The sequence below is a fragment of the Bos javanicus genome, chromosome 6 (genome assembly GCF_032452875.1).
Source record: "Bos javanicus breed banteng chromosome 6, ARS-OSU_banteng_1.0, whole genome shotgun sequence".
Lineage (NCBI taxonomy): Eukaryota > Metazoa > Chordata > Mammalia > Artiodactyla > Bovidae > Bos > Bos javanicus.
This window is the reverse complement of record NC_083873.1, coordinates 115,951,533-115,978,814: the sequence shown is the minus strand read 5'-3', so window position 1 is coordinate 115,978,814 and position 27,282 is coordinate 115,951,533. Positions and strand designations below refer to the sequence as shown.

The 27,282-nt window shown below is 49.1% G+C and overlaps 1 protein-coding gene across 17 annotated transcripts in view; it reads left to right on the top strand.

The window, feature by feature from the left end:
* ADD1 (adducin 1) overlaps positions 1-27,282 on the top strand; it is a 90,996-nt gene that overhangs the window by 58,139 nt on the left and 5,575 nt on the right. For 5 of the 17 annotated variants that reach the window (XM_061420976.1, XM_061420984.1, XM_061420977.1 and 2 more), the window contains 11 exons: positions 359-510; positions 8,865-8,945; positions 9,128-9,277; positions 11,550-11,693; positions 11,794-11,892; positions 12,475-12,651; positions 16,727-17,071; positions 19,594-19,695; positions 20,310-20,399; positions 21,114-21,206; positions 25,163-25,319. In XM_061420976.1, the coding sequence (XP_061276960.1) occupies positions 359-510; positions 8,865-8,945; positions 9,128-9,277; positions 11,550-11,693; positions 11,794-11,892; positions 12,475-12,651; positions 16,727-17,071; positions 19,594-19,695; positions 20,310-20,399; positions 21,114-21,206; positions 25,163-25,319 (1,590 nt within the window). The remainder of the gene's footprint in view (positions 1-358; positions 511-8,864; positions 8,946-9,127; positions 9,278-11,549; positions 11,694-11,793; positions 11,893-12,474; positions 12,652-16,726; positions 17,072-19,593; positions 19,696-20,309; positions 20,400-21,113; positions 21,207-25,162; positions 25,320-27,282) is intronic. The other 12 variants (XM_061420981.1, XM_061420991.1, XM_061420982.1 and 9 more) reach the window with 3 other exon arrangements.

The following is a 27,282-nucleotide window of genomic DNA, read 5'->3' as shown; positions in this document are numbered from 1 at the left end:
CCTATCTGCTTGATCTTTATTGCTCTTTTTTTCTTTTGGGGCTTAATTTGCAGATTTATTAGGTAGAAACCTAGATCATTTTTAAAAACCCTTCTAATCTATATATTTAATAGTGTAAGTTTTCTCCTAAGTATTGCTTTACTGCGTCTCACAGATTTGATACTTTTTTGTTATTGATTTCTACCCTAACTTTTGTATTAATTTTGGGGAACATAGCCTTTATAAATAGTCTTGGACATTTTCAAGACTTACCTCCTGACCCATTGTGGGAGGATTAGTATCTCAACTGTTTGAGTTACATTTGACAAGAAACGTTAAGACTTTGAATCTTTTTTTTTTTTTTTCTTTTATATTCCAGGTCTTGGTATGGTGACTCCTGTGAATGACCTTAGAGGGTCTGATTCTATTGCCTATGACAAAGGGGAGAAGTTACTGCGGTGTAAACTGGCAGCGTTTTATAGGCTAGCGGATCTCTTTGGATGGTCTCAGCTTATCTACAATCATATCACAGTGAGTATTGAATGGGTCATAACTGAACGAAAAGTGGAATATTATGTGTCTGCACAACCTCTTTTCATTAAAAGAAAGAGGGAATCTGGCTGAGCCAGAGTAAGTCTTGGGATACCTTCCTTCTGATTCCTGACGGCACCGTATACTAATCGGAGATTTAGCCAGTTTGAATTAAAGTTATGAGGACAGTAGTTGTTTAAAACTCTTTTCTTGATGATAACCTAATAAATGAGTGTTAACCAAATTATAGGCAGTTCCTAAAGTTCTCTTTAAAGTTGCACCATAAAGAAGGCTGAATGCCAAAGAACTGATGCTCTTGAACTGTGTGGTGTTGGAGAAGACTCTTGAGAGTCCCTTGGACTGCAGGGAGATCCAACAAGTCCATCCTGTAGGAGATCAGTCCTGAATACTCACAGGAAGGACTGATGGCTGAAACTAAAGCTCTGACACTTCGGCCACCTGATGCAAAGAGTCAGCTCATTGGAAAAGACCTTGATGCTGGGAAAGATTGAAGGTGGGAGGAGAAGAGGGCAGCAGAGGATGAGATGGTGGGATGGCATCACCGACTCAATGGACATGAGTTTGAGCGAACTCTAGGAGATAGTGAGAGACAGGGAAGCCTGGCATGCTGCAGTCCGTGGGGTTGCAAAGAGTCGGACACAACTTAGTGCCTTAGGGCAACAACAAAAAGTTGTAATGACTAAAATGCCAAGAATGAAGATATTTTCTTTCCTACTTTGACAAAAGCCTTCTGTCTTTCATACTTATTTCTTGCAACAATTCCAGTTAGCCATTTATCAACATTATTAGGACCTCTTGTTTTCTTCAGTTCATTCTTGCAGTGAGTTTTTACTGGGCACCTACTGTAACTATTTATTGCTCTGTACTGGGCATGCTTCTGACTCTGGGGATGTATCAGTAAAGGAGACAAGTCCTGCCTTTCTGGGGTTTTCCTTCTGTCTCTCAGCCCATCAGCCATGTTCTCTCCGTTATGTCCAGCCTGGCTCTCAGGGTCCATCATCTCAGTAACACTCTTGGCTGACACTGTGCTCTTCCTCCCTGTACCTGAGAAGCCAGATCCGGTTGTGCTGAGAGCCTCAAAACAGAGCCTGCTGGCTTTCTCCGTAGGTTTACAACCTCAGGCTCAACTAGACCCACACTGCTATCTGACAGCTGTTGGACGTTTCTCTTACAACCTCACTAAGATTTCTCCACTGTCTTTTCCTTTGTTCAAACCTCCTGACCCCTGCTCCCCACAAGTGACCATGTCGTCTTGCCAAGAAAATGGCACCTCTTTCCTGATGTTTGTTCCTGACCACCTGTTGCAGTGTCCTGACTCCTGCCTACAGGTCAGACTTTGTTTCCTGGCTTGGAATTCCATTGCTTCCTACTTTTTTTAGATTCCTAATGCATTATGAAAGAGAAGAGTGAAAAAGCTGGTTTAAAACTCAACATTCAGAAAACTAAGATCATGGCATCTGGTCCCACCACTTCATGGCATATAGATGGGGAAACAATGGAAACAGTGAAAGACTATTTTCTTGGGCTTCATAATCACTGCACATGGGGACTGCAGCCATGAAATTAAAAGACATTTGCTCCTTGGAAGAAAAGCTATGAGAAACCTAGACAGCATATTAAAAAGCAGAGACATTACTTTGCTGACAAAGGTCCCTATGGTCAAAGCTATGGTTTTTCCAGTGGTCATGTATGGATGTGAGACTTGGACCATAAAGAAAACTGAGCACTGAAGAACTGATGCTTTTGAACTGTGGTGCTGGAGAACACTTTTGAGAGTTCCTTGGACTGCAAGGAGATCCAACCAGTCCATTCTAAAGGAAGTCAGTCCTGAATATACATTGGAAGGACTGATGCTGAAGCGGAATCTCTGATACTTTGGCCACCTGATGCGAAGACCTGACTCTTTGGAAAAGACCCTGATGCTGGGAAAGGTAGAAGGCGGGAGGAGAAGGGGATGACAGAGGATGAGATGGTTGGATGGCACCCCGGACTCAATGGACATGTGTTTGAGCAAGCTCTGAGAGTTGGTGATGGACAGCAAAGCCCGGCGTGCTGTAGTCATGGGGTCGCAAAGAGGTGGACAGGACTGAGTGACTGAACGGCAGCAGTGTGTTGTGAGGTTTCTGGCTTTCTCCCATCCCCTCCTTTCCCTCCCCTTTTCTCTCTTGTTTCTTGTCTCTCTTGTGGAGGTGATCTCTTTGTTTGAACCACTTGATCTCATCTGTTTTTTATAATTTCTTTCATTGAATATTTTAAATATATATATTTATTGTGGCAAATGTACCTCACACAGATATAAAAGAAGTTATAGTCTTCTGAGTACTTTTAACCCCTTGAAATAACCGGCATTAACAGGTATTTAGATGTATTTAGATTACCCTTTTCTGCATGTTTAACACACTCAGGAAATAATACTTAACACACGTGTGTAGGTGTGTTTTACTTGTGGTCTCATAACCACTGGTATTTAGTTCAGCTCTATTCTTTTTTTTTAATAGTTGCATTTTTTATTTTTTTAAAAACAATATTTATTTATTTATTTTGACTTCACCGTGTCCTTGCTGCTATGCAGGCTTTGCTCTCGTTGTGGAGAATAGGGGCTGCTCTGAAGTCACAGTGTGCGGGCTTCTCTCTGCAGTGGCTTCTCTCGCTGCCGAGCACGGGCGTGCGGACTTCAGTGGTTTCAGGTTGCGGCTCCGGAGCGCAGGCTCAGTAATTGTGGCATGGGGGCTCAGCGTGTGGTGTGTGGAATCTTCTGGGGCCCCGGGTTGAATCCATCTCCCCTGCACTGCACGGTGGACCCCCAGCCACTGGACCGTCAGAGAAGCCCTCTGCTCCACTCTCGACTCCGGAAAACAGTAGCCTTTATGGTGGTGGCCTGAGGCCCACCTCTGTGAGCAGGGCACTGTGCCTCTGGGCTGCAATAGGGATCTGTGCCAGAGAAACTGAGGCAACTTCCCCTGTGTCTGTTCTTTGCATTGCTGCAAAGTGAACCTTTGACAACGCGAATCTGGCCCTGTTGTATGCACACTGCCACGCTTGCGCAGTGCTTCCTCCACCTGGCACTCCCGCTTTGCCTCCCTGACGGCAGTTACTGTCGTCCACACTGTGCTTGCTTGTCGTCCATGTCTGTGTGTCTATATCAGCTCCACGACGGGAGCCTCTGGCTGTGTCCCTAGGACCAGTTCCTGTGCTGGGCACCTGAGGAAGGAATGCGGTGAACTCTCGGATGGAATGATGCAGTGAAATCTGCAGTTGAACTGAAATTCTGCTTCAGTAAAATTATGAAACAGGCCCTCCACAGCGTCTTTTGGTGTTTGATCAGTGGATCCAGTTAGCCTCCCACAAGTGCCGGCTCTCTTACTTGTGCCTGTGTGGAAATTGCTGGCCTCTGTGACTAATCATGTTTGACAAAATGCTTTGTGTAGAGATGTACTGCTAAATGGTTGCCTAAAAATTAGTTCCATGGAAACGTTGCAGCACTAATAGGAGCTGTGACCCTTGGCTTAATGCCACCTTACATCCTCTGGGTCTTTAAAAACTGTTTACTGCTAGTCCTGTTATGAATGCTATTTAAATAAGTTTGAATTGCTTAAATTGCTCCTTTTTCCCCCTTTAATTATTTAGGACTTGGCAGAATTAAAACATTAGTTGTTTAACTTTTCTATAAGTGTTCTGTTTGGGACTTAACACTGAGTAAAAAAAGAAATTGAAATTACCAAAAAATACTTCTTATAGCTTGTGAGCTATAGGATCTTTAAGAAAGAAGGTTTTTGTTTTTCTAACTATTTATGGCATGCCTTTTTTTATTTCAAAGTCTAGGTATTTTCATACAGAGATTTAAGAGAAAAGACATATTAACAGTATCAGTACAACCAAATGCCCTCAGAGGTCATTGTGCCCTTTCTCTGAAAGAGGGCAATAGCGATTACCCGCTAAAGGGATTTAAAAGTGCTAACAGGTGTTAGAGGATTGGGGATGATTGTCTGAATTACATTGCTATCTTAAGATTGCTTTGGATTTAGAAAAGCTTTTGGTGGGGTGGTGGAGGGTGTCAAAAACCAGGATGGCCCAGCTGGGCTTCCTCTCTTGCTGGCACTTAGCTGATGGCAGGGCCTTTCTGTCCCTGAATGCCTCCTGGTGTCAGTGGAGTGCTGGGTTCACCTCCATCCTGCATTCCACGAAATGTGTTAACCCTCTGAGGTGGGGAGCTTCAGGGTGGGGGCGGAAACAGTCAGGTGTATTTGGTTTTGAGTGAAAGACTTTAACACTCATTCCTTGTGCACAGAAAAGGGGTATTTACTGTGGGAGACATGAAGTGAGACCAGTGCTAGTCCACTGGGGACTAGAAAACTTTCTTTGAAATGTCTTTTTTTTTTTTTTTTCATTCTGGGGCTTAGTGTTTAGCATTTTCTCCTTTTTGTTTGCAATTCAGAAAATTGTATGTTTTAAGCTTTTTCCATTAAAATGTGTAGATCTGTTGAACTCACTCTTGGAAAAATATGGTTAGGAAAGAAGTCAAAGAAGAAAACACGGGGAATTCACTGGTGGTCCAGTGGTGAAGAATCCTCCTTGCAATGCAGGGGATGGGAGTTCGATCCCTGGTTGGGGAACTCAGATCCCACATGCTACAGGGCAACTAAGCCCAGACACTGCGCCCTGAGAGCCCGCACACTGCAGTGAAGAGAAGCCTGTGTGCTGCACAGCCAGAAGTTTAAAAAAGGAAGAAAACAGTATAAGTATATTTGAGTCTTAATATCCTGCAGTGGGTGGGAAATGGCTCAGTTATTAAACATCAGTTTGAGAGACTATTACATATTACGAAAAACAATTATAAAGACCATGTGAAAACATGAATATTATGAAAGTATAAAATGTATACTGTTTATACCTATATGAATTATGTGTCTGTACACACACATACACACAAAGAGAAAAGAAGTGATTACAACTGGCTGTGTAGTATTTTTGTTAATGTGGGACCTGACATCATGCTTCTAAAATTTATGTGTAGGGAAAAGGCCTAGAAGAGACAAGCACTCCTGACAAACTAGGTAATGTGCTTTTTCCTATCAAGTGTCAAACTTATGATGATAATGAAAACAGTGTTCTTTAGGCAAGAGAAAAAACAGATTAATCAGTGAGACAGAACCCAGAACTGAATCTGTGTCCATTGAAAGCAGATACACAAGAGTTGACATTGCAGATCGGCAAGGGAGTGATAGACCAGGCTATGGTTGGTGCCGGCACAACGGGCTTGAGAAGTCAGAGTGGGAAAGCTGTATCGGATTTTTCCCTTATACAGTACAGGCTTAACAAGCAATTCCAGTGATTTAAGGATTACACGTGAAAAATAATACTTTAATCATTTTGTTGTTCAGTCACTTAGCTGTGTCCAACTTTTTGCGACCCCACGGACTTCAGCATGCCAGGTTAGGATCAATATAAATGAAAAAATTGACTTTTAACCTCTGGCCAAAGGAAAGTTGTCTTACGACACCAAAGCACTTATCATAAAAGAAAAGATGAAAAAAAAAAAAAAAAGAAAAGATGGATAAATTTGACTATGTTAAACAAATTCCTTGTCATTAAAAGACACCATAAAAAGAATGAAAATAAAGGTTACAGTCTAGAATATTTTGCCTCACGGGTGCTGGTGGTTGTCAATTGCTTGGTCGTGTCCGACTCTTTGTGACCCCATGGACTGCAGCACACCAGGCTTCCCTGTCCTTCACCATCTCCCAGAGCTTCCTCAACTCACGTCCATGGAGTCGGTGATGCCATCCATCCATCTCATCCTCTGTTCCCTTCTCCGTCTGCCTTCAGTCTTTCCCAGCCTCAGGGTCTTTTCCAATGAGACAGGTTTTCGAATCAGCTGGCCAAAGTATTGGAGCTTCAGCTTCAGCATCAGTCCTTCCAATGCATGAAGATTCAGGGTTGATTTCCATTAGGCTTGACTGATTGGAGCTCCTTGCAGTCCAAGGGACTCTCTCAAGAGTCTTCTCCAACACCACAGTTCAAAAACATCAATTCTTTAGTGCTCAGCTTTCTTTATGGTTCAACTCTCACATCCATACATGACTACTGGAAAAACCATAGATTTGACTATATGGACCTTTGTTAGCAAAGTAATGTCTCTGCTTTTTAAGGTGCTGTCTAGGTTTTTCATAGCTTTTCTTCCAAGGAGCAAGCGTCTGTTAATTTCATGGCTGCAGTCCCCGTCTGCAGGGTTTTTGGAGCCCAAGAAAATAAAATCTTTCACTGTTTTAATTGTTTCCCCAAGTATTTGCCACGAAATGATGGGACAGGTTGCTATGATCTTAGTTTTTTGAATGTTGAGTTTTAAGCCAGCTTTTTCACTTTCCTCTTTCACCTTCATCAAGAGGCTCTTTGGTTCCTCTTTGCTTTCTGCTATAAGGGTGGTGTCATCTGCATATCTGAAGTTATTGATACTTCTTCTGGCAATCTTGATTGCAGCTTGTGCTTCACCCAGCCTGGCATTTCGCATGATGAACTCTGCATGTAAGTTGAATAAGCAGGGTGACAGTATACAGCCTTGATGAACTCCTTTCCCAATTTGTAACCAGTCTGTTGCCCATGTCCAGTTCTAACTGTTGCTTCTTGACCTGCATATAGGTTTCTCAGGAGGCAAGTAAGGTGGTCTGGTATTCCCATCTCTTGAAGAATTTTCCACAGTTTGTTGTGTTCCACATAGTCAAAGGCTTTAGTATAGTCAATGAAGCAGAGGTAGATGTTTTTCTGGAACTTTCTTGCTTTTTTTATGATCCATCAGATGTTGGCAATGTGATCTCTGGTTCCTCTGCCTTTTCTAAATACAGCTTGAGCATCTGGAAGTTCTCAGTTCATGTACTGTTAAAGCCTAGCTTGGAGAATTTTGAGCATCACTTTGCTAGTGTGTGAAATGAGTGCGATTGTGCAATAGTTTGAACATTCTTTGGCATTGCCTTTTTTTGGGATTGGGTTAAAACTGATCTTTTCCAGTCCTGTGGCCACTGCTGAGTTTTCCAGATTTGCTGGCATATTGAATGTAGCACTTTAACAGCGTCAGCTTTTTGGAGTTGAAGTAGCTCAGATGGAATTCCATCACCTCCACTAGCTTTGTTGATAGTGATGTTTCCTAACGCCCACTTGACTTGGCACTCCAGGATGTCTGCCTCAAGGTGAGTGATCACATCATCGTGGTTATCTGGGTCATTAAGATATTTTTTGTATAGTTCTGTGTATTCTTGCCACCTCTTTTAATATCTTCTGCTTCTGCCTCATGGGTAGCTAACAAAAAATTAGTATCCAGACTAGATACAGAACTATCAGTAAGAAAAGGGTGTGCGTGTGTGCTAAGTCACTTCATTCTGACTGTCTGCGACCCCATGGACTGTAGCCCACCAGGGACTATTTGCAGAGTGAAGGAGCGAGGCAGGCCATATGAGGATGTCGCTGCCACTGTCCACACAGACCCCACGTGTATTTCTGTTTGGGCCCCTGCAGAAGTCACTGTGCTGGTGAGGAAGTTGACCAAATGCCGTGAGGCCTTTCCAGCAACCACTGAATTCCATCCGTCTGACGCTAGTTAGAATTCTTGGCCCAGGAGTAAACGTATTCCATCCCAGTAGGTTTGCAAAGTCTTTTGAGTCTGTTCCCAAATCATTAAAAATCTGACTACATTTCATTAGGACAGGACTCTTTTTTTCCTCTCTTAGGACAGGTCTCGTTTTTTTTTCCCTTTCTTAACTACATAACTAGCATCTCGCACAAATCCATCATATGTGACAGATCTGTACTGAACGAATTGTTGAAAGAGAACTATATTGTGGAAGGCAGAAATAGACCTGAGGAGTGAGGGTGCGATGTGTAGAAACTCTTCATCAAGCAGAGAACAACTTCCTCTTATTCATGATTTTTATGATTGTTCGCTACCCTCTAGGTTTTGAGTACTTAAAAAAAAAATATTTTTTTTTGAGTTTTAAAAAGTAACTCTTGGAAAAAAAAAAAAAACTCTTGGTTTTCATTATTACACTCTTGAGGAGATCAGCTTTTTATACATGGTACTGGTTTGGTAGCCTATAGGTTTTTCTCTTCATAAGGTTAATTATCATGAATATGATCAAGGCACACTTTATATACCTAATAAGCTACTACAGTGTAATAATAGAAAGCTTTCAGATCACCTCTTAGCTTTGTGATAGGCCCTATAATTAAGTGCATTCCTGTGTAGCACACCTAATGTTCACAGAAAACTTGTAAGTCTATGGACAGGAAGAGATGCAGATGATTTCAGTAGGATTTTTGAGCTAATTTGGTAATTCTCCCCACAGACCAGAGTGAGCTCGGAGCAGGAGCATTTCCTCATTGTACCTTTTGGACTTCTCTACAGTGAAGTGACTGCATCCAGTTTGGTAAGAATGTCCTTGGCTTCTTGGGCATACACATAAAATTCAAGAAAGAGGGCAAAGTCTGTTTTGTGTGATTAACTCACGGGAAAACTTTTAGGTATTAACACTTTAAACTTTGTTTTAAATAATTTCTAGTTAGGACAACTTGAAATCCTCATGATACTTGGTCTGTTTTCTTACTGCAGGTTAAAGTCAACCTGCAAGGAGACATAGTGGACCGTGGGAGCACCAACCTCGGTGTGAACCAGGCTGGCTTCACACTGCACTCGGCCATCTATGCTGCACGCCCGGACGTGAGGTGTGTCGTGCACATCCACACGCCAGCCGGGGCTGCGGTGAGTGTGTGCTGCTCTGGCAGAGCCTGAGGTCAGAGGGTGCTCGGGGAGCAGGGCTTCACCTTTCCTCCGAGTTGCCCTCCCTTGTCGCAGCAAGTCAGTGCCCTTCATCTCGTTGGATTAGAAAACTCTTTTACTACTGTGTGTCTTTATTAAGAGAATATATATATATTATATATATGTATATGTATTTAAGGGGTCCATTTACTAATTTTTTTTAAACTTCATTTTTTGTAATTTTATCTTTATTTATTTTTGGCTGTGCTGGTCTTCGTTGCTGCGTGGGCTTCTCTCCAGGCGCACTGGGGGCTCCTCTCTTGCTGTGGCGCGCAGGCTCTAGGCGCACAGGCTGTGGCTGCGGCGCGCAGGCATCCCTAGTTGTGGCCCCCAGGCCCCTAGCACAGGCTCAGGAGCTGTGCTCACGGGCTTCGTTGCCCGGAGGCATGTGGTGTCGGAATTCCCTGATAGAACCCGTGTCTTCAGTGTTAGCAGTTGGATTCTTTACTTTACCACTGAGTCACCAGGGAGGCCCAGCTATTTAATTTTGAAAAACGTAATAAATCTGAAAATGTCGTAAGACTTAACAGAGAATCGGTGTGTTAAAGAGGGGAGTGAGACTTCGGTGCCTGGGAGGCTGTGTGGGAAGTGCAGAGTGACAGCAGTGAGTGGAGGCTCCTTGTTTGAGAGGAGGAGTGGGGGAGATGGGGTGGTGGGGGGAGGAGCTGTGGGCTCCTCCCTGTGGAAGGGCCAGTAGGGTATAGGAGACTTGTGCCTGCTTGATGGACTGTGGGAAGGAGCCCCGTATAGGTGGAGAGGTTGAGGCCTAGAGACAAACCCAGCCAGCGGTCCACAGGTAACCTGCCTGGAGTCAGCGGAACCTAGGTTGATTGTGACTTGGGAGGAGTAAGAAGCCAAGGGAAGGGAGGTCCTAGCTGGTCCAGTGGGCAGGACGCCATGTGGTCACTGCTGTCGCCTGGGTTCAGTCCCTGGTTGGGGAGCTGAGATCTTGTGAGCTGTGTGATGTAACTGGTCCAGGCCCTTAGAGGAGACTCAGCTCCAGCCGTGAGCTGGCCAGGAGCCTTCCCCATGCTGATGACCAAGTCTGGGCCCTCTGGTACAAACAAGCCACCTGACAAAGCCTCAGACCCCTCAGTATGAAAAATAGGCTTTCTGACAGCCCTGTGAGAGCCAAACACTCAAGAGCTAGCTGGAATTGGCTTTTTATCACCAGTTTTGTATTTTAATGACTTTCTGGGTTGGTTTCTTTGACAGATGACCTCATTGATTAAGAAATACTGGATTTTACTCTATCTGGATGTTTTAATGTCATAGATCTTTGCTTGTATGGATGAATGTGAGAATCTGGTTTGTTTGCTTTACTTTGAAGATACAGGTCTTAATGTTGGCATCAGTTTATTAGATATCATTCTCCAAGTGATACAGGTCTTCCAACCCAGAAAAATCCATGCTTTCAAAGGAACTGTTAGAGGTACCTTTGAGAATATGGTTGTTACAAATATCTAGCATGTAATTTGTTTTAAAACTTAACAAAGTAACTTTAGTTTGTAATGAAATACTTATAGAAAAACTGTTACTGTGAAAGGAATTAAATAATGATATTGCCTTTTTTGGGGGTATTGTGTTTTTAGATTAACTTCTCTGTAAGAAATTATTACAGTTATAATTTAAATCTCTGGAGGTTGTTCGTCTAGGTAGAAGACATTTAAAATTAGCATATTCTAAGGTCAGTTTGGAAAATTTAAGGAAACTAAAGGGCTATATGGACACTTAGATTTTTCACTTAATGTAGAGAAGTTGTACAGTATACTTGTCCTAAACCTTTATAAATTTCCTTTTACCTGATTTTCAGGTGTTCTACCGCACCTGCGAACTAAGGTGAAAAGTACACAAAACCTCTCGGCTCTTCAGAAACCTCTCTCTGCAGCGCTGTGCCTCATTTAGAGGAGGCCACTGTCTCTCCCTGCAGCAGCTTTGGGACTAATCTTATTAAATCTGAGCTCACTTCTTGTTTACAGTCCGTGTGGGAGAAATCCAGAAAGATGTGAAATTTTTTTGAAGTCTTCCTTGATAGTGGTGGCTTTGATTTTTTAAAGTATGGATTGGTAATAAGACCCAGAAGTAATCTTAAGGCTTATCTTAATTTCATGGGCTCCTTTATTTCTGAAAGAACAGTTTGAGGAACGCGCTTGCCAGTTGTCAGTCTGTGTGCACTCCTGACTCGTCTGCACTGATGCTGCCTCTTGTTCTCTAGGTCTCTGCGATGAAGTGTGGCCTCTTGCCCATCTCCCCTGAGGCACTTTCCCTTGGAGAAGTGGCATATCACGATTATCATGGGATTCTGGTTGATGAGGAAGAAAAAATTTTAATTCAGAAAAATTTGGGGCCTAAAAGCAAGGTCAGTAGGCATCTAATCTGGTATTTAAATTATCGAGGGAAGAAGAAAACATATCTATCTTCTTGCCTGGTACCTAGAACTTTCCTGATTCTTCCCTTAGGTTCTTATTCTCCGGAATCACGGCCTTGTGTCTGTTGGAGAGAGCGTTGAGGAGGCCTTCTATTACATCCACAACCTTGTGGTTGCCTGTGAGATCCAGGTAGGCAGTGGCCGTTCCATGTGGTCTGGTCATTTCTAACTTAATTTTTCAAATACATAAGTCACTACCATTTATGGAGGGCTAGCATATACTGGCCCTGATATCAGGTGCTTATTTATGTTGTTATGGGTCTTTTCGTTTGAACCCAGGCACTTCTTTTGAGAAGTAGGCGCAGGGAGTAGAGCTTTGCCCACAGTCTCACAGCTCTAGGTGCTGCTTATGCCAGGTCTGCCAAGCTCCCCGTTTGCACATTATTCATTGTTACCCGGCTTACATCTGTGTATTTACCCTGACGTATGTCTGTGTAGTAGCAGCTGCCAGTCTCCTTTATATGACCTTGGAAGGGGCTTTGTTTTCCCATTTATTCTTCAAGTATGAGTGCCCAGTATTTTTTCATGCTAAAGACAAATTTCTGAAAATAGTCTTGTGATTTATCTGTCACTTCCATCTTGCATTTTTTATTCTTGCAGTGATTTGGTTTCTTTTGACACCTCCATTTCTATTGAAGTGATCTCTCATAGTCATCTGACCTGCTTGATCAGTAAGGAACTCCAACCGTTGTGTTTGCTTGTTTTGGAAAAGGTTCGAACTCTGGCGAGTGCGGGAGGGCCAGACAATTTAGTCCTCCTGGATCCTGGGAAGTACAAAGCCAAGTCCCGGGCCCCTGGGTCCCCGGCAGGGGAAGGCAGCGGATCACCGCCCAAGTGGCAGATTGGCGAGCAGGAGTTTGAAGCCCTCATGCGGATGCTGGATAATCTGGTAAGAATGTGGTCACCGCTCGATGGTACTGCTTTCATCCTAAGAGCACAAATGTTGGGGTTTCTAGAGTTAGTGGATGGTGTTATGAAATTACTGTTTTCAGGCAGTGTCAGAATGCTGTGTCTCCAGAACCATGAATATGTACCAGGGCAGTTTAAGTTCTAAGCTAAATTGTGACTGAATACACAGGTGAGGGTTTCTTGTCTCCTTTTGTTTTTAAAGATAGCATCATTTGGACTGTGTGGGGATAGTAGCTCAGAGGATAGTGTACTTTGCTCAGTAACTGAGTCCTTGAGTAGCAGGGTCAGCTCAGGACCCGTCAGTCCGAAAGCAAGCTGTCCAGGGGGCCTTTCTGCATCAGTCAGTTAGCCGAGCGTCTTGTTTGTTATAACAGTAAATTCTAGCCACGTGGGGCCTGTCTGCTGTGTTTCACATACTTTGCTGCCGATACGTCACATGGGAGACCCTTTGCTGCCTTCTGAAGGGACAGGGAGCCCAGTGTGGTACAGAGTGCGACCATGGGGCTCTCAGCTTAATAGGCATGTTAAAGTAGTCTGTGGCAGGATGTGGCCTGTCTGGTTGCAGTGAGGGATGTCATCCTTTTGCAAGGATCATAGAGGAAATTTTTGTAGAGGGTGACCCTTGAGAGTGACCTCAAAGAAGAGGTCAAAGTGTGACAGCTTATACTGGGAAAAGCGAGGCAACTGTAACATGGCCATGGGCACAGCCGGAGACCCAGCCGTGGGCACGATGGACAGCCTGGCCAAGGGGCAGGACCGTGCCTTTCTGGTCCGTCTCTGATCTCACCAGTCGGTTTAAATGTTAGGGTCGAAGCAACCTCAGTAAAGGTAAATGGCTCGGTGCTGGGCCCTTCTGCTGCTGCAGCGTCACATCTCTTAGATAGGGTTCAGGGGTCCGTCCTGCGGCCACATGGACATAAAGTAGTGGGCGTGTGGGGCAGAGAAGCCATTGAAAGGGCTGGTGCCGGCTTCACGTGAGTTCCCACCATTGGACCAGGTCTTGGTGGGGATGGGTGGCTTCAGGAGGCAGGAAGTTTCACTTTTCTGAAGAGAACAACTCATGGATCTGGTTCAGCGTGTGCTAAGTGTCCTCAGAAGGTTCTTCTCCCTGAAGTTCTCCGACTTAGGAGAATGTTGCTGTAAAGGGAGGGCTGGGAGTGAACGGCTAAGCAGTGATGACGACAGCGTGGGTATCACTGAGGAGGGTGGTGCCTGGAGAGCAGACTCTCCTGACTGCTGAGCTCGTGTGCTCAGGGAGGGTGGGCTGTGCTGACGGACTGTCTACTCTAGCCGTGAGCGGGGACACAGTCTTGCCCTCGGGGAGTTCATGGCCTTGTCGGGAAATGGACAGACAGATCCCACATGTAGCCCAGACCTCGACGTGTGCCTGACAGAGCACGACGGCAGTTGCCAGGACAGAGATGGGGCTTGAGCCAGGACTGGGCCCGGGGACAGGAAGGGAATTGAGCTCATGGAGGTGATCAGTGGAAGTGGCAGGGAGGGTAGTGCAGTCTCAGGAAAGTCACCCAGAGCAGGCTGAGAGTGGGGACGTAACCCTGGCATCTGACCCATGGTCCGGCACCAGAGGAGCCGGGCAAAGCAGGGGTCGTGGGGGCTCCAGTCTCACCATGCCGCCTTCTCTCCCTCGGGCAGACACTTTGACCTTTCCCTGCTCTTACACCTACAAGCCAAATGGGAATGGGAGGGAGAAGTAAAAGTCAAGAGAACACCAGCCTGCCACATCTTTTGCACTCAGTACATTCTGGAAGGTGCAGAGAGAGAGAATTAGAGTTGGTAACTCTAATTTGAGGGGGGCGGAGATAAAGGATGAAAGAAGATAAGCGAGATTACAGCAAGGATATTTATTTGGTGCCCTTAATGTGCACAGGTTATCCTTAATATTAGAGGCTCTGTGGTTTATGAGAAATAAACGTCAACAGCAATCACTGACTGTAGTCTGTGTTTTAGTTTATCATCTGATCAACTGTATATGTTTGCTAATAACTCAGTCAGTAGAGAGTAGTTGAAGATTCTCACACTGTAGGAAATATTTCATATGATAGTCATAAACATTTCTGGCATACACAGAAGAAATGCTAACTTGTTACCCAGAAAATCAAGATATAATTCCAGCTTCTCAAAAGAAGGAATAAAGCCGATTTTTAACATACAGCACATCTCAGGTCTGAGTTTTGCTCTGATTTTGGTCTGGCATTTAAAGGGGAAGAATAAAGAAAGACACGCCACACCCCCTCAGAATAAAAGTTAGTGACGTCCTGGATGGTTTATTTGGAATTCTTGAAGATTACTCAAGAGCCCTGACTTTCAGCAAGAGGAAACCTGAATGAATTAAGAACTGTATGTTTCAGAAGACAGTGTTACTTTTTATTCTTCAACAAAGCATGTTCGTAAATGGGAAAAAAGCGTGTTAAAAAGGGAAGACACTTACCTGTCTTCCTGAGTGTAGTTACAAAACAAAAGTAAACAACGGCCAACTGCACTCGGGTCATTACCACCGCGCTTTGACTGTTTTAAGGGAATGGTTGTAATGAAGGCGGCCTCCAACGAGGAGGAGCTCCCAGAGGGGAAGGAGAATCCCCACATTGAGAGCAACGTTTCTGAAGTAGCTTGGCAGGTGGCATGTAGCCACTGACTCATCCTGGCTACCAGCCCTGTGTGATCCTTTCAAACCTGAACCCCCTCATCATTCACAGTGAAGGCATCATTCACAGTGAAGGTGTCCTCACCTGGTTCAGGTATGACAGGGAGTCCAGGCACAGTCCAGGCTGAGTCAGGTCCTTGGCGTCGGGCCTCCCAAGGCTGCAGTCAGGGTGTTGGCCTGGGCTGGGTTCTCAGCAGAAGGTTCTCATGGTGGAGGATCCACTTCCGGGCTCTGCACATGGTGGGCAGACTTGATGTTCTTGCCGCTCAGGCGTCAGGGCAGCTTGTTCTTTGAGTGCCAGCAGTGGACCCGGAGACCCTCTCAGGGTGAGCACTGCACTCTCCTGCAGCAAGCCTGTCACCTTGGCCGAATGCTTCTGCCTTGAAGCAGGCCCTGGTCCCGCTGATAGCACAGGGGAAGGGGTTTATGGCGGTGGGGGCCCTGGGGCCAGTCGTGTCGGTCAGGCTCCCGGACACTCAGTTCTGGAGACTGGTGAGTGAGGCATCATCCTGGCCTGGAGATGCTGTCTGTGGGCTCAGCACACAGCGGGCACACGGGCTTGGTGCTGTTACGGAGGTGGGAGTTAGCAGGCTGCGGGCTGTGAAGTGCAGGAGCCCGGGGTTGAAGGCTCACTCCAGTGCTGCTGCGTTTAGGGATGAAGCGATTTTGCCAGGTACCAGCTGTCTGAGGTGTTTGGTCTTCCTGAAAGATTATCACAGTATTTCAACTGCGACTGAAACGGTTAAAAAAAAAGTGTTAAGTACGTTGATTAATATAACTTGTTCTGTAGCCAACAGCAGGTAAACCCAGGTTGCCTTTTGAATTTTAACTTTTTCTTGATACATATATATATATAAACAACAGGGTACCTATATTAATTCTTAAGAATTGAACATACTGTGTAAGCAGCACCTATATCCAATTCCAGCACCCAGAACCTCCTGTCCCCACTTTGAGTCTCTTACTGCGTCCCAGGGGTGACCCCGGTCCCTCCTTCTAACAGCGCAGACTGGTTTTCCTCTTTCTGTGAATGGAGTCGCATGGGCTGTTCTTCCACATTGGGTTTCTCTCATCAGTGTCGAGTTGGTGAAGATTCGTGCAGATGTCTCCCCTGGTAACAGTGTGTTCTCCCTGCTGTGTCCCGTTCTGCTGTGTGAATGGACCACAGTTCACCCCTTCCACTGGTGGTGGACTCGTGGGTTTTTACTCTGGGGCGTTGGGAATCCTGCTGCTGTTGGCATTTTCGTACCTGTGAACACACTTGCAGTTCTCCTGGGCAGCCCTGTCCATGGGGTGTGCATACTCTGCTTGTATAGGCGTTTCCAGCTTTCTCAAGTGAAGCACTGATTTTGAGACCTGGAGTAGTGACTGTCTCTTTCTTTTCGGCCCCTAGGGTTATAGAACTGGCTACCCTTACCGATACCCTGCTCTGAGAGAGAAATCTAAAAAGCACAGCGATGTGGAGGCTCCTGCCAGTGTCACAGGTTACTCGCTTGCTAGTGACGGTGATTCGGGCACTTGCTCCCCTCTCAGACACAGTTTTCAGAAGCAACAGCGAGAGAAGACAAGGTGGCTGAACTCTGGCCGGGGCGACGATGCTTCTGAGGAAGGGCAGAACGGAAGCAGTCCCAAGGCGAAGACTAAGGTGTGGACGAACATTACACACGATCACGTCAAACCCTTGCTGCAGTCTCTCTCGTCCGGTGTCTGCGTGCCAAGCTGTATTACCAACTGCTTGGTCTGTGCCTACTTACTGTTCATAGTTAGATGACGTAGAGCAAGTCGGCTCGCTGGGGCTTCGGAGGCTCTGGGACTCTCACCCTCTGACCTAGGTTTTAGGCAAACCTTCCTCGTTAACCTTCTTCAGCCTGAATTCAAATCCACTTTTGCTTCAGCTATAATTCAAGTAATACACTCTGCTTGAAACTGCTTAAGATGTATTGTGCTTCTGCAGTAATTCCAGCATTACCTAACTCTGTGCACAGCAGAAATACCACGTCACTTGCGTGGATTAACCTGAGAGTGGGAGCTGTCGTTCAGTTCAAACCGTATTTGAAGAATCTTTAATACTTCATGACACAGATGTAGTTGGAGCATAGCCTGCTGTTTTAATGTCATAAGCTCAGCTATTTGATTTAGGTGCTAACTCAGGCATGTTCTTTAAAGTCCTAGTGTTTTCTTAAGCAGTTTTCCCTCACGGCTCACGGGCATCTTCTCAGCTGGCCCTCTCGTTCGCCTCCTTCCCCGCTTGCTGTGGTCCCAGAGCCTCCGAACGCTCTCAGCCAGCCCCCTTCTGCATGGACTGTTGCATGTGAGTAGACAGCCACAGTGGAGTCTCTGGCTCCTGCTGGGTGCGGCATGGCCCAAGGGCAAGCAGGCCACCTGCCAGCGCCAGCCCCAGTCGTTGGGAGGTGAGCTTCGTGTCAGGAGGAGCGCTGCCTTGGAGGCTGCTCCGCGGTCCTGGTGCTCAGACGTCTCTGGGCAGCCCTGGCCCTGGACGGTCCACTGGGCCCTGCATCCCGGTAGGTGAGGCCTAGGTGGGGCCTCACACGAGGACGCGGGCCGGGATGCACGCGTCTCTGCGTGGTTAGTTCCGCAGGAGCAGAGGGGAAACCAACCTAGACGTCCCGAGACGGGACCCCACGCAAGCCCAGCGGGCCATCCTGCTTCCCTTGTGAAAGGGCTCCTGCTTCATAGTTTATTTACAAGAAGTACGTTCTGTCTCCCCAGGTGGGGCTGGTGTCTCCTGAGGCACAGCTGGTGAGACAGCCTCTGTGCTCCTGAGGAGCGTGTCACATGGCAGAGACTCTGCGTGCACATGGCCGGGCTCCAAGTTGGAGCCAGTCTCCTCTTTCCTGCCTCCTCACCTTCCTTCTCTTTCTCTCTGTCCCTTTTTTTCTATTTTTATTTTATTTGTTTAGTTTCTAATTTAGTTTACTTGTTAAAGGGAGTGGGCCTAAAAATGACTTTCTGCTGACCAGATACATACAGAGTGCTGAACTGCTGTGAGGAATTTTTCCTAAGTGTATATGTCACAGCAGCTTTGAGCCTTATTTACTATTTGCTTGAAAAAATATTAACTTGCTTTAGGTATTTTAGTCACTGTATAAGTTGAAGGGGAGACTTTGTTCAGCTTTTAAACTTGTTTCTTACTGTTCTGGAGTAATACGAATTCCTTGCAGTGTTCCCAGGTTGGTATGTTAATTTATAATAATCGTTCTTAAGTTTTTTAACGTGTTCAAGCTTCTGAGGTGATTGTTTTAATGTTTGACTAAGCATTATGTTTGATAAGAAGCTGGAGTTGTTTTTGTCTGAGGAGATAACGGCAGTGAGTACCTCGCAGCCCATGCCCATCCCACGCTGCCTGCACAGCGGCCCAGCATTGGACAGTTTTGCTGCTTTCTTCAGAATCTCTTGGTTTATGGCTATTCTATTGCCTCTTGAAAATACTCTGAAAGGCATAACATCTGCTCTCTACCACGGGCTTGTTTTAGTGTTCAGTGCCAACTCATGCCTGAGGGTTAGAATTTGATTAAAAATCTCATATTTGATTGGAGGTCCCAAAAAAACTATGCACGGAAGGCGCATGTGCTGGTGACGTGCACTGGTATCTAAAACAGCCTTCCAGTGAGGGCTCGCGAGCTTTATTTTTTTGTGGGACATTGTTGTAACACCCAGAGAAGCATTAACTATATAAAGTACTTGACATCACCAAACTCTTCCACCAGTAGCTACTGTATAAGTCTTCATAACAGTAATTTTCTTGGGTTGAAATAGCTACGCAAACAGTGCATTCTGATGCGGAGTTTATTTTAATGCCAACTTTGGTGATGCCCACTCTTGCCTCACCGCACAGTCTTCCCTCACCGGGCCAGCCGCATCATACCGCTTCTCATGACCCTGTCATCTCATGCTTCCCTCCGGCTTTGGTGTTGGGGTCTCTCCGAGCAGTGAACCAATGTGCTCTGAGGGGTCCTCCACGACTAGTCCGAGGCCGTCATGGGTGTAGCTCTGTCAGCAGCCTGTGTCATGCCTGGGTCTCAGCTGGGCTTATTGACGGGCCTTGCCCGTCAGTCACAACTCTGGCTCCCTGCATGACTGGTTTCCAGCCACTGCAGTGACACTGTGGTGTGGTCATTGGTTCATCCTCTGTGAGGGTCAGTGCATGACCAGATGTGAGATGAGTTGGACAAGTTGGGTGCTGTGGTGTCACTTACTGTTGTCACGATTCTGACTTCTCAACTGTTCTTGATGTTTTAGTGGACTAAAGAGGATGGACACAGAACTTCCACCTCTGCTGTCCCTAACCTGTTTGTTCCATTGAACACTAACCCCAAAGAGGTCCAGGAGATGAGGAACAAGGTGCGTACTGACCGCTGCCAGCACTCGCTGGAAACGCGTGTGGGGAGGAGGTGGCTTGTGGCTGCGGGGAGAGCGCCAGCCCTGGGCGGCCGGCGGCTGTCCCATGACTGCCGGGTCCACCCTTCACCTGCTGTGCCGTGCACGGCGGTGAGCAGCGGGCGCTTCTGGGCCCGATGCTTGAACGACACCCCTCCCTCAGCACGGCAGAGTCCCTGGCGAGAGGAGCCTTTGCCCCTGCCTTGCCAGGTCCATTTGAAGAGTTGTGAATGTTTGGTGTGTTGGAACGTGAGACCCACCAGTGTTCACAGGGTCCCTAGAAATGGGCACACAGGGTGTCTCCCCTCAAGTTAGCGAGGGCAGTGAGAGCCATGCCTGCTGAACTTGTCCGGAAGAAGCAGCAAGTCTGGAGGGTCTGTCTAACCCTCTGAGTCTTGAGTTACTAATCAGGCTGGACGAGCAGTGTTAGGCGGGCAGAGTAGTCGTGCAGGGCCCGCCGGGGAGCAGGGCAGCCCAGAAGAGCAGCTTGTGCGTGGCTGGGGCTGAGCGCACACAGCAGCTTCAGGCATAGCGAACGGTCTCTGTACTGTTGATGTCTCTCTCCTTGCCATCCTCAGATTCGAGAGCAGAACCTGCAGGACATTAAGACAGCTGGACCCCAGTCCCAGGTGTTGTCTGGTGTGGTGATGGACAGGAGCCTTGTCCAGGTGAGCGCTCAGAACGGTTCTGCCGTTAGTGGGTGGCACTGACCGCCTACTCCAAGTTACTCTTAAGTTGGGAGAGGATGACTGTGAGGTAAGTGTCCCAGGCACCCAGTTCCCTTTGTTTAGAGTCTTCGTGGTAAGAAGTAATCGGCCCCTTTTCCTTGAGTTGTAGACCGAGCATCAGCATGCCCAGGGCTGTGTCCCCCAAGCCTGCTCTGCGTTGTGCACGCCTGGGTGAGGGCAATGCAGGCTGCCTGCTTGGGGCCCGGGTTTACCTGGTTCCAGCAGGAGCTGTGGGACACGCGGGAGGAGGGTGGCTGTGGTGGACGGTGGTTCTTGTCTGTTGCTGTCCACGACAGCGTGCTGCTTGGGAAAGGTGCAGCGGGTCCCTGTAAATGTGATGCACATGTACACTCACTTCTGTAGAAGGACTGCCCTTCGTGGCACCCTGAAGATAACTGTGTGAGTAGTTATCTCGGACAGTTAAGTTGCCGCCCGATGCTTTAGGCTCGACTCGCCAGGGTAGGTGACTGGTTGCTGTCTGCGGTGTGGGCCAGCGCTTGGCTCTGTGGCCCGTGTTTGCACGTCGCAGCGCCACCCCCTGCCCAGGCTGCTGACGACCGTCTCGCTGCATGCTCTCTGCTGCTCCGTGCTGCGCTCTGGGTGAGGTGCTCGGCTGGGCCTGGTGGACTCTGACCACTCAGTTTACTGTTGCAGGACGCACCCCTCTCTGACTGTACGGAAAGAATCGAAGGGCTCGAGCGTACAGAGCAGACCTTTAGTCCCGCTAAGTCTCTCTCTTTTAGAAAGGTACTCACTGCCCCTCCTCCGCTACCTGCCGGCACCCCTTGCTTGTCACCCGCCCCACCCCCTCCTGTCGCTGCGCCTGGTGTTGTCTTAGGTACCAAGGAGCTCTAAAGGAGTCTCTGAGCTATTTGTGAGATTGTATAAGAGGTTCTGTTCTGTCCATTCTGTTCTTTAATTTAACATTTTGTATGAGGTTATTTTTATACTTTTCAGCATTTTTATGTTGTGCTGAGAAGTGGTTGATCTTAGTGATGTTTCTCGAGATTTGCATGTGACTTTGGTCGGTGCATATTTTAGGACTTTGCCTACATTACAAGGTGCCAGCTGCAGAAGGCTCATGGGTCGACCACGAGCAGTGTGGCGGCTCTCCCGAGAGACCTCCCCTCTCGGCTTGCTCAGCTGTGATCCGAATGTAATGAACATGGCAGTCAAAGGCTGTATGATTGAAAAATGTCATTTCAGAGGAATGGTAAATAAAACAAGACAGTCTTTGCCAACCCTTGTTGATGAAATGTGAAAATGAAAGTGTCGGTCGCGTCCGACTCTTTGTGACCCCATAGACCATAACCCACCAGACTTCTCGGTCCATGGAGTTCTCCAGGCAAGAATGCTGGCATGGGTTGCCATTTCCTTGTCCAGGGTATCTTCCAACCCAGGGGTCGAACCTGGGTCTGCCACATTGCAGGCAGGCCCTTTACCATCTAAGCCATCAGTATTTTTACCTAAAACAAAGCAAAACCAAAAAACCCTAGATAATTGTTTTGAATGTTGCAAGGGGGAAAAGGACTTAGCAAAATTTGAAATCCCAAATTGTAATTTCTCTGTGTATGTGGTACGTAGAGTCAGTGGGGAATGTATCCTGTATGACCTGCCCAGGTGGAAGGAAACTGCCTGTGCGCACTCAAGGCTGCTGGTGTCAAGGACAGACACCGCTGACTTGTGTGTACCCTGTGTGCAAAGGGAATTTTCAGGGCCTTTTTGAATTAATACATCTCTAATGAGATGCAGATATTTATTAGTGCTCCAGTTGAAATCAGATTCGCACCACTTCGCCTGCTGGTGCAGCCCTTCCGCATGTCTGCACGTCGACCCCACGGCCCAGTCTCCTTGTCCCTAGAATGAAGGACCAGGTACTTGGAGGGGCTTCTCCCGGCGAGGAAGAACAGTTGTCTTTTTATCCCTCCCAGCTGTTTTTCATGTTGCTCATCTGGGCCATAAGCTGTTGTGATCTTACTAGTTCATAATTTTTTCTCTCAGATACATCAAAGTGTGTTGAGTCCATGAGCCCAGGACGCTTAACCATGAAAACCCGAATCTCCCTCTGGCTTCGTGGGCTCAAGCCAGCTGGCAGTCATTGCTGTGCTGTCTCTCTGGCATTGTTTTGTGCTTGGTGGCTTCTGTTTGTGCCCTGGGAGGGCTGTCTGGGGGTGCACCTGTGAGCCGTGTTAGAGGACGCTCGTGGCCAGCCGCTCGTCCGGGTGTAGTCTGGCTCTCGCTGTGCCCAGTGGTGCTCGCAGACTTGGAAGTGCGTCACAGTGCCCTGTGGCTGCTTCGTCAAGAGTTGGATGCCTGGCTGGGAAGCTGAAAGTCTGTGAGAGGAGGTTCCTGGCTGCTCCGGAGTCCCCGCCTCAGTGGCAGACACTCACCCGTGAGTGCGGCCTCAGGGCGGGTGGCCGAGGACGCCGCTCCCGGCGGCAGGTGTGTGTTCTGCTTCTCCTCCACCGTCCTCTCCTGGTGCTCACGTTTGCACCCTGGTCTTCTTCCCACCCAGTGTACTTCATTTTCACGGCGCCAATGTCTTTGACACCCTGGTGAGCAGGGCAGCGGGTCCCAGCCACACCCGACACTCGGGACCGCGGAGCCCGACTGCAGGCACACTTGGCTCCAGTGCTGGGTGGGCCAGCCCTCCCCTCTGGGTTTTGTCATGAGTTGAGTTGTTAGAGGCCAGGGGGTGTGCATCTGCTGAATGCCGTCTGGCTTGTGCAACACAAGGCTCCCTGTGCCCACGTGCATATGCAGCCCCGCTGCGCGCTGCAGACGTGAGGCGCCTGCAGCCCGCCCGGTGCACTCGCTCAGGAACTTGGTGTTGACCGTGTGTGTGGCCCAGCACCTGGAATGTGAACTCAGATCTGAACAGGTTTCACTGGTGAAAACCTGTGCTCAGGTCAGGGCACTGGGCCAGGTTTGCACAGTTCTGGAGCTGGAACTGTCCCCCAACCCAGACCCCATCGGTCAGGTGCAGACATCACTGCTGGGCGCGTGGTGCCTCCCAGGATGGAGGGGTGAGAACCTCTCGGGGCTGCTGCAGGGAGCAGCCCTTCCACATCCCAGTTCCTCAACCCTGTTGCCCAGCAGCAGGCCTGGGGCTCTCTGCGTCCCCTCCCTCTGGAGTAACAGGGTCCCCTATCCCCGGGTCTGGTCAGAGCTTCCAGAAGGCAGCTCAGCCCTCAGCTGAGGAGTTTGGAAGAGGGAGCTTCCTGCCGGTGGAGCAGGACCCAGCCGTGCTGCACCTGGAGGACCAGGTGTCCCGGAGAAAGGGCCTTGCTTGACCGCAGGGCGTAACCAGGCTTGATTCTTGATATTTTATTCCTTTACTCATTGTGAACATAAGGTTAAATGAATGTGAGTGTTCCTCTGAGAGCTTGACTCTCACTCATCTCACTGGCAGTGATACCAGGATGCAGATGCCACTCCCTAGCTGCTGCAGTTTCGAGGACGTCAGGGCTCAGCCTGTCTCAGCCTCGGTCAGACTGCAGGCCCCTCTCAGGGAGAGTAGACAAGAAGGGACTTGTCTCAGGGCACAGAGCTGACTCAGGGCAGACGATGACCCCATCACTGTCTGGGAGGTGAGGCTCCTTCTGGGTGAAAAGCCAGGACTACCCCAGGGTCAGGCCTGCTCAGGAGGAGCCCCCCACCCCCATCTAGGCAGCTGATCTCGAATCTGGAGGCTCTTTGAGCACAGGCTGTGGGCTCCCAGTCCTTCTCCCCTTCTGGGTCCATGTCGCTGGACAGTGACCCTCAGCCCAGGTTCCCAGGGCAGCGGTTGGCTGGTGAGCTGAAAGTCGTGGGCTGGCCTGACTCTGTCCCTTGTGCCCGGCGCTCGCATGCCCTCTGCCTGCGGTGTCGCCCCTGAGGAGAGTGCTGCCAGGCTGGGCCTGACGTCTGAATAAGTGCAGCTCCTCCTGTCTTCACTTGTTTCCAAAGTTATTGTTAAGTCACCGGACGTGTTTGGGTTCTGCCTGCCTCTCTCGGACATGAGCTGCAGAGCATGTGGGGCCAAGCAGGCAGGCTGTGTGGCGGCCTGCCTGCCGCCCACGTCCCTGGGGGCGGCCTGTCTGCTGCTGCCCGTGGGGCCTGTCCGCTTGGCCTCCTTCCAGCCGGGGCCGCCGTGGGCTTCACTGTGCTTAAGCTTTCTTTCTTCCTTTGTGTAAGTTCTTATAGTTTTCCAGGTTCCTCAGACAAGTACTGGTGTTGTGTGTTACGTTGTCATCTCTTCGTGTCTGGAAACAAGTTCCAGGCTTTAGTTACTCAGCAGACGTACGAAGGAGCAGAGCTTGTCTGTGCTCTTAGAGCAGACGCTCGTTTCCGAGCACACCTGCCCCAGCGCTGTGGGGAACGGCGTCCAGCGGGGAGGAGGGCGACGGGCTGGAGAAATCCTTCTGCATCCCTGTCTGAGGACCTGGCCCCCTTGGGGCGCCCTCCACGCTCCGGCTGCACCTTGGTGCGTTTGCACCTGAAGTCTGGAGGCTTCCTTAGGATCCGCTCTCTCGGCACCTTCAGTCTGTAGCATCAAAGTCCTGCTTCTCCTCTACGCTGCAGGCTGCTGCCCCACCTGAGCCTCAGGCGCCCCTCAGGATGCTGTGTCCCCTGTCATCTGTCTGTCCGCCGCCACCGCCCCGCCTGGGAGGAGGGAGAGTCCTGGGGGTCCCTGCAGACCGTCTGTCCCTTTCTGTCTGCAGGGTGAGCTAGTGACGGCTTCCAAGGCCATCATCGAGAAGGAATACCAGCCCCACGTCATCGTGAGCACCACCGGCCCCAACCCCTTCACCACGCTCACCGACCGCGAGCTGGAGGAGTACCGCAGGGAGGTGGCGCGCAAGCAGAAGGGCCCCGAAGGTGAGGAGGCGCTGTCCCTGCGGGCGCCTTGTCCTGAGGGGACTTCAGGTGCGCGTCCTGACCTCCCCCGGGCTAGTCCTGGAGGACGTCAAGGGTAATCACGGCTCTAATTAATCTGGTCGGGAGGGCCCGGAGTCCTCGCGTGAGAGAGGTCCTGCCTGCAGTCAGACGCGGTCGGGGGGAACCCCCGCTGGTCTGAGCACCGCACCAGCACGAGGCAGGGCCTGAAAAGAGCCCTGCTTGTCAGTGCTGCTGTGAAGCCTCTTGTGGGCGAGAAGGGAGGGAAGGAGTCCGTGGGCCTCTGTGGCCTCGGGAGCCCTGGCAGGCCCGCTCCCGTCCAGGTTCCGGGCCGTGCCAGCCAGTGCTCCGTCTCCTAGCTGGATAGCCGTCTGTGTTGAGGGCTCAGGACGGCCAAAGAAGAATGCATCAATTAACCTGGGATAGCTGGTGGGCAGACCAGTCTGAGTATTACTTTTAAGATGCATTCCGCCTTTGATGTATGTAGTACTTCATTGTCAACAGTTCCCCGAGGAGGGGCCTTCTCTGAACCGTCTGGTCTCATTCACGCTCCAGTCGTTTTTGAGCAGTTAGGTTGTGGCAGGCCCTGTGAGTGCTGTGCGTTCCTGTGTTTCAGGACTGTTAGCTCACAGTAACCCTGAGAGCTGGGTCTTTTCTCACTGGTTAGAGCAGAGACACCTGTTCCCCAGAACAAGGCCGGGTGCGGCAGAGGCCCGCCTAGGGCTGACCCACACCCCGGCACCCAGTCTCCGCACCTTCATCTCAGCCACAGTCACGGCCCAGGGTTTTCTCTAAGCCCCGAGCGCTCCCTGGCCGGGCATGGTCACAGGCCCAGGGCCTCGAGTGGCCCCTTTCCCCACCCTGCAGAGGGGGCCCAGGCTGGGGCTGTCTTCCTGTTGGCAGCTCACAGGCTAGGAGGACATGGTTTTGTAAAACATGTTGGGACTACTTTGCAACAGAGGAAAGTAAACAGCTCTGAGAGCCAGAGCCTCCTGGAGCAGCTTTTTTCACACTTCAGGTTTTTAAAAGCAGACTCAGGCATCGTGATGGCCAGGAGAGAAACCGGCCTTCCACTGTGTCTGACACGAAGGCTCAGGAGTCTGAACCGCTCTCCCAGAGTGCCCTGGGTCGGTTGCCATGCAGCCCCTGGGGCAGGACGTCCCCTCCAGGAGGCTCGTGCCGCCCTTTCTGGCCTCAGTGTGCACACTGCTCCCTCCTGGAGGGGACGTCCCGCGGTGACCCTCCAGGGTCGATAGGGACCGTCCTGGGAGCCATTTCTGCTTCAAACACTTTCTCTGATTTCCCCCAACTTAATTTTTCTTTTTAGTCTTGTTTTAGGTCAGCTGCATATGCATCTGTGGCTGCTGTTGACATTTGAGTTGTGAAAAAGGCTGCTGTGGAATTGCCTTTCAGCTTGTTAAGTCCTCGGTGCCTGTCGCTTTCTGTTCTGTGTGCGTTCAAGTTAAGACTCCGTACACATAGATGCAGGGGGAGCCTGATCTTCGGGTCACAGCGCTGATTCTGACTGCCTCCTGGGCAGTGCAGGCGGCCTGCAGGAAGCTCTGTGAGAGCCACAGCCCTGATACGGACTGAGAAGGAGAGCTCGTGTGTGGGCCTGAGCCCCCGGTCCTGTAGCCTAATCCCAGCTCCTGTGCACAGAGCCGTGTGTCTGCCCTCTGGCCCCTCCCGGTGTCTGGGAAACCCGGATTTTTTTTTTCTTTTAGTTTAACCACAAGGCATGAGAGCTTTCTCCGCACGTGAAGGCTCTGTCAGGAGGGATGTTAGAGGGAGTGAGTGGGTGGATGTGTGTGGGGACAGCTGTGAGCATGCTGTGTGCTCACAGACCTGTCAGCATGGGAGTGGCAGCCAGGGGCCCTGCCAGGAGACCCCTGCCTAGCACTGCTGCCAGCCCTTGGCGTGGCGGGAGGCGGTAGCGCGTGCTGCA